The sequence below is a fragment of the Galeopterus variegatus genome, unplaced genomic scaffold (genome assembly GCF_000696425.1).
Source record: "Galeopterus variegatus unplaced genomic scaffold, G_variegatus-3.0.2 Scaffold486, whole genome shotgun sequence".
Taxonomy (NCBI): domain Eukaryota; kingdom Metazoa; phylum Chordata; class Mammalia; order Dermoptera; family Cynocephalidae; genus Galeopterus; species Galeopterus variegatus.
Window position 1 is genome coordinate 679,882 of NW_007726597.1, and position 6,238 is coordinate 686,119.

Consider the following 6,238-nt stretch of genomic DNA (forward strand, 5'->3'; position numbering starts at 1 on the left):
ATCCCCGCCCCCGCCCCCCTATCTCACAACCTCGTGCAAAAGCCGCGTGACTTCCCGTCGCGGGTGGGGGAGGCTGAGACTCCTCTGCTGCGGATTGGTCAGGCGAGGCCCTCCCGCCCGCCTCCCGCCCCCGCAGATTGGCCGCTCTCGAGCTCGGAGCGCCCCGCCCCCGCGCTTCCTCGCGCTATAAAGGCAGCCAGCCGGGCCCCCGCCTCCGTAGCGCCGCCCGCGGTCCCGCGGATCTGTCTCTTGCTTCAACAGTGTTTGGACGGAACAGACCCGGGGACTCCCTCTCTTCCAGCTTCCGACTGGCTTCCAGTCTCTTCATTTACAACCTCTGGGACCATCTCCTCGGCCACCTCCTCCTTCAGGGACCAACCAACAACGTTTTTTTGTGGTTCGCTCTTAATTGTCAACCATGAGCTCCCAGATTCGTCAGAATTATTCCACCGAGGTGGAGGCTGCCGTCAACCGCTTGGTCAACCTGCAGCTGCAGGCCTCCTACACCTACCTCTCTCTGGTGAGGGTACTCGGGACGCCCCTGGCCCCCGTTTTCCCCGACTGCGCACTTGGGCCCTCTGCGCACGCGCTGGCCTTTGTCCCTTGGGAAGTCCGAGGGCGGAGTCCGAACGCCAGGACTCCTCTCCTGCTAACCATTGTTCCTTCCATCTCCTCCCGCAGGGCTTCTATTTCGATCGAGACGATGTGGCTCTGGAGGGCGTGGGCCACTTCTTCCGGGAGTTGTCCGAGGAGAAACGCGAGGGCGCCGAGCGTCTCTTGAAGATGCAAAACCAGCGCGGCGGCCGCGCCCTCTTCCAGGACGTGCAGGTAAACGGCGGGTTGGTAGCAGACTACACCTCCCAGCAGGCTCTGCGTGCTAGGCCCCTTAACCCAAGCCGTTTAGGGGTCGCGCGGGCGTCGGGGAGATTGAGCCTGTGCGAGTTGCTTGCTAGGGCTGGGAACGGGGGTGCACAGCCCAAGACCCGGTCTCCAGACCGCTGCGTAGTCTCCTGGGACACGTGGTTGTGGAGGACTGGGGTTGATGAATACAAGCTCTCACACTTTTTCGTGGGCTAGGTCCCTGACTCCCAACGATTGGTGGGAGGTGTAGTTTTAGTCCTTTGAGTGTGGGTCTTTGTCTTCTATATAGAAACCGTCTCAAGATGAGTGGGGTAGAACCCTGGATGCCATGGAAGCCGCCATGGCCCTGGAGAAGAACCTGAACCAGGCTCTTCTGGATCTTCATGCTCTGGGTTCTGCCCGCACAGACCCACATGTAAGTACCCCCTTCATCCTCAGCTACCTATCCTTATGTTCTAAGTCTTGATTCCCTTTGACTCGGCAGACTTCCTTCTGAGCTTCATTCCATCTGCCAAGTGTAACCTGGAAGTGGCAGCTCTGCCTCCCTCTTTCCAGGGGTTGGGTTTCTAATTCCTCCTCTTCTCTCTCAGCTCTGTGACTTCCTGGAGAATCATTTCCTGGATGAGGAGGTGAAACTCATCAAGAAGATGGGCGACCACCTGACTAACCTCCGCAGGCTGGCTGGCCCTGAAGCGGGGCCGGGCGGCTCTGAGTCCGGGCTGGGCGAGTATCTCTTCGAAAGGCTCACTCTCAAGCACGACTAGGAGCCTCCAGAGCCCAGCAGCCTTTGAGGGGTCTGTCTGCATTTTCTGGTATCAGAGCTTCTACCTGAGCCTCACCTTCCAGCCATTAGGCAGCTTTTTAACCACGTTGGAGCCTTCTCCCAAGCATTGGACCAAGTGGCAATAAAGCTTTTTGCAGCAGCTGTTGTTTGTGTGTATGTGTGTGTGTGGTGTGGGAAATGAGGGTGGGATGTATTTTTATAAGGCTTTTTGCTGGGCTGGGCCGGCAGGGAGAGAGGAGTTGATTCTGTCTTCCTTTTTTTTTTTTTTAAAGATGACCGGTAAGGGGATCTTAACCCTTGGCTTGGTGTTGTCAGCACCACGCTCACCCAGTGAGCGAACCGGCCATCCCTATATGGGATCCGAACCCGGGGCCTTGGTGTTATCAGCACCGCACTCTCCCGAGTGAGCCACGGGCCGGCCCCTGTCTTCCATTTTCTTCACTGTTGTAAGGTCAGATCCCACCTGTGGGGTGTGTTGCAGTTGAGGATTCTCTGCTTACTTGCCTGGCTGTTAACTTCTAGATTGTAGAACCAGACTGCAGGGAACCTAATTTTATAAGACCTGAAGTTGGTACCTGAAAGCAGACACTGTTAGATGTCAGTAATCAGAAACGGCCCTATTTAACAAGTGATTATGGAGCCAGTTGAGGCTATTACTATTTAAATTGCATGGCAACCAGGAGGCACTCGCAGGTCTTACCTGCTCCAAAGGCTGCTTGCTACACCTTTAGATCATGGCCGGTGGTGTGGTAATCCCAATACAAGGTACACCTGGGAAGAACTACTTGTCAAGCGGATCTGAGCAGCCAGAAGCACATGTCCAAGACGTGCCCAGTGGGGGTTTGGGGCTCAGAACAAAAAAGGGATGTGAAACGTGGGGCCAAACTCCAGATGGGAACTGAAGCTTAAACGAGACTTTAACATCTGCTGGGTCCAAGCTATAAAACTGCTGTGACAGTTCTGGTCCCCCTCCCCCACCCTTTGTGGTGAAAGGAAACTAAATGGCTGCTGGTCATCTGTCCTTCTGCCTGCTGAGCACCATACTCCTGTCATAGCAGTTTGGTGGATACTGATTGTGGGGGAGAGGGGGCTAAAATGTGTCTGTCACCCACACAGTGGCTAACAGGAAAAATGGTCACATACCCAAATAAAAATGAGCTTTCTAACTCCCTGAGTAGTGATTGGCTCAGAGATGCAACTAGTATGGCCTACTGAAGATAAGAACTAAAAAGAAAAAGATTTTTCCTGAAAATAGTGCCATCCAGAGGACAGTGGGGCCAAAGTACACAGATCACAGGACTTGAGCCAGTGCTGTCCATCTGTGATGTCCAGGAGGGTAGCCATGAACCACATGGGGCCATTGAACACTTGCATATGGCTAGTTACTGAGAAACTGCATTTAATTTAAATAACTACCTGTGGTTTGTGGTTGTCCTATGGATCTTCCAATCACAAAGAGCCTTTATACCAAAGATTACTTGAGCCAAAATTTTTGTTGCAAATCAGGTCCCAACTAAGCAGTCAGAGCTGCCTTCTGTGAGGTCTTAGATCAGCAATCCAAGTGTCTCCACAACAGAAGGATAAGGGACCAGGGAAGGGGCCAGGACAGGGACTAAGCCCAGGAGTTTGGAGGGGTCAGGACTGAGGCCCACCAAGAGCTCATTTCCCACCACACCATTATATTCTTAAATATAGATGTATTTTTTCATCTCCAGACACACTCCAATCACACCCCTCTGCCCTCCCACTCCCAAATGCAAACCAAGCAGTGCATCAGACAGCACAGCACACGTGAAGGGGCCTTCTTTCACCGAAGCTGGGGACAGGGCACAGCTTGGGGATGAAAGAGCTTCAAGGTAAATGTGGGGTTCTAGAACCCAGTGAGTGCAGTTTGAGATCAGGGGAAAGAGACCAGGATGCAGCACAGTGATAAGTTTCCAGATTCAGCAGTCGGGAGCTAGGACCTAGTGGTTTCGCAGCAGGCTGAGTGGTTGGGGGTGGGGGTAGATATCCAGTTATGTCCTCAGCAGGGAGGTTCCCTGAAGAGCACAGATACACGGGAGAGCTGAGACTCAGTGAAGGAGGAATAGGACCTGGTCCACAGAAGGCCAGAAAGGCAGAAAGGTGTTTAGACCAGGACTGTATGTTCTCCTGAGGGAATGAAGAGCCAAGTGGTTTTGCCACCCCTGGCTTGACCAAAGTGTGGGGAACAACAGGAGCAGGGGTGGAGGGATCCTCCAGGCAGAGCCAGACACTCTAGGGAGGGCTAGACCATGAGCCTGTCCTGGTGTCCGAGTTCTGGAGTTGAAATGGAGTACCATCCACATTTGATTATCTTAGTCCCTGAAAGTGCCCTGGCTCTGGACTTGACTGTCCCATTAGCAGGGACATCATGTGGTTCCAGCACTTGGTGGCCCCTAGACCAGGCCTGAGCATGGCATGCTCTGTATGCTGTAGAATTTGCAAACCACAAAGGGCAGTAGGGGATCCAGCCTGGAAAGCAACAGGCCAGGTTTCCTAAAACCTCTGGCACCATCACAGAGTAATGGCAGATTCTTAGCCTCCCAGTCCAGGTCTGGGGACTCCAGGACACAGATTATGCATTCTGGAACTGGAGAAAGGCACAGCATAGTGGATTCTGGAGTTTGGGAACTCCAAGAGTGGAGCCTGAGGGGCTGGAGTGTATGGCAGACGGGGCGGAGCTACGGACCACACAGAGTGTGGATCCCACTAAGAATTTGGAGTGGGGTTCAAGACCAGTGCCTTTCTGCACCCAACCTCTGAGGAGGGAGGCAGGACAGGCAGAGTGTCGGACCTGTGACTCAGTTGCGCTCCTCACCCAGGGAGCTAGCGGGGCTGAGGGGCTCGCTGGGGCTGCTGAGCGAACTGGAGGGCGCTGTGTCCACCGAGTTGCGTTTGTTACCGCCGGTGGAAGGACAGGGGGCGCGGCGCGGCCACTCAGGTGCACGGATATTACGCCGGTCCTTGGCTGCCTCCTCTTCCTCGTCATAACGCTCGCCGTCTTCCTCGGGTGGCACGTCCCGGGGCTCCTCCTCGTCCTCGCTCTGGTGCGGGCTGGAGTGTCGGGACAGTGAAGGCGACGGTGGCACTGAAGCCGGCCGTGGGTACCGGTAGCCCTGTGCCTGCAAATGGACGTGGTCACAAACGACAGTTAGCTGAAGCCCCTACTGTCCCGTCCAGGTACCCAGCAGCCTCGACTAGCTCCCAGCCCAGCAGAGGTCCCGGGTACGCTCACCGCTTCCGCCTCCTGGGGCTCGTAGGTGAAGTGATCTGGGAAGGCCTTGGCCAGCGCCATGTGGCGTGCGGACATGTAGTACTTGGGAGAAAGAACAGGAAGGGGCTCAGAGGGCGCGAGGGAGCCAAAGCCGGATCCCGCCGCCATGCGGACAGTGGGACGGTGAACCCTGGCCACACCTTTTATGCAGATGAGCACATGCAGCACCGTCCTGTCTGCCCCTATGCAAATGATCCACCCTTCTGACCCCACCCCTTATGTAGATAGACAGAACCAAGTCTCTGAGCCACACCCCACTAACCTGACTTGGGAACGTCTGGTACCTCTTGGCCACACCCCTATGCAAATAAAGAGCTTTCCAAAAGGGACAGGAACTGTTAAAAGCAGGAGACCCTGCTCCCTGCGCCAGCCTTTTGAGGATGAGGAACCAGAGACTCAGAGCTGAAAGTGGCTGATTCGCCGTTACAGAGTAAGGAGAGGCGGTGGGTCATACCCGGCCTAGGTATTTCCAGTCCAGAAGGTCAGAGAGGCGCTCCGTGCGATTCCGCTGGATGATGCGCTGCCGCCGGCTCTGCTGGCAGAAGCTGTAGAGGAAGGAAGTGAGCTGGGAGCAGGAATCGTCCAGGCTGCGGAACCGCCGGTCCAGAATGTAGATGCCTGCAGAGGCCGGGACCAGGGTTCAGAAGATGGTCTGGGAGGCTTTCATTCACCCCAGGACTCTGCGGCCCCAGGACCCCCCCTCCCCGAGAGACCTAAGACCCCTGGATCCTGGAGTCCTGGCTCTCAAGCCCCTTCTCTGTAGCCCTCAGGGGTCTGCGTGCTGACCGTAAGCCGAAGGATCCGCGATATGCTCCTCCATAAAGCAGCCGAAGCCGGAGAGGTTGGTGGAGATACTGGGAATGCCCATAACCGTGCACTCAGCTGCGGGAAGGCGCGAGAAAGGCCCACTTAGCGTCCCCTTCTCTCCTACTATTTTAATCACAATAAAAGCATCAACAGCGCCCTCTACTGGTGCCTGTACCAAGTGCCGGGCGCTGTGCCAAGCAGGTCGCTGAGCCCGCACAACCACGTTGTGCCTTGGGCTATTGTTATTTTCTCTATTTCTCACAGGGGAAGCTAAGACGCTCAGAAAAGGGAACTAACTGTGACAAGGACTCGGGATGTGGAAAAGTCTATACTTGGGAGATAAGGCTGCTAATTTATTGAGCATCCCAACTTCCATTATTTTACTTAATCCTCACAAAATATAAAATACTTTCTTGTGCCAGAGCTGCACTATTTCGGTTATCATAATGTCTTAGTCTGTCCGGGCTTTTTTTTTTTTTTTTTTTTTTTTT

At 54.8% G+C, this 6,238-nt stretch overlaps 2 protein-coding genes across 2 annotated transcripts in view; one reads left to right on the forward strand and one right to left on the reverse strand.

The window, feature by feature from the left end:
• The window catches only part of FTL (ferritin, light polypeptide), a 4,295-nt gene extending 2,509 nt beyond the window's left edge, over positions 1-1,786 (forward strand). Inside the window, 6 exon segments of the mRNA XM_008569334.1 lie at positions 103-287; positions 289-389; positions 391-520; positions 682-828; positions 1,151-1,276; positions 1,452-1,786. Coding sequence (XP_008567556.1) covers positions 103-287; positions 289-389; positions 391-520; positions 682-828; positions 1,151-1,276; positions 1,452-1,625 — 863 coding nt within the window. The 3' untranslated portion in view covers positions 1,626-1,786.
• Positions 1,787-3,304: 1,518 nt separating this feature from the next.
• Positions 3,305-6,238, reverse strand: part of GYS1 (glycogen synthase 1 (muscle)) — a 15,226-nt gene continuing 12,292 nt past the window's right edge. The window contains exons 13-16 of the mRNA XM_008569315.1: positions 5,727-5,822; positions 5,395-5,558; positions 4,902-4,982; positions 3,305-4,788 (exon numbers count right to left, since the gene is read on the reverse strand). Of these exons, the coding sequence (XP_008567537.1) occupies positions 4,468-4,788; positions 4,902-4,982; positions 5,395-5,558; positions 5,727-5,822 (662 nt within the window). The 3' untranslated portion in view covers positions 3,305-4,467. The remainder of the gene's footprint in view (positions 4,789-4,901; positions 4,983-5,394; positions 5,559-5,726; positions 5,823-6,238) is intronic.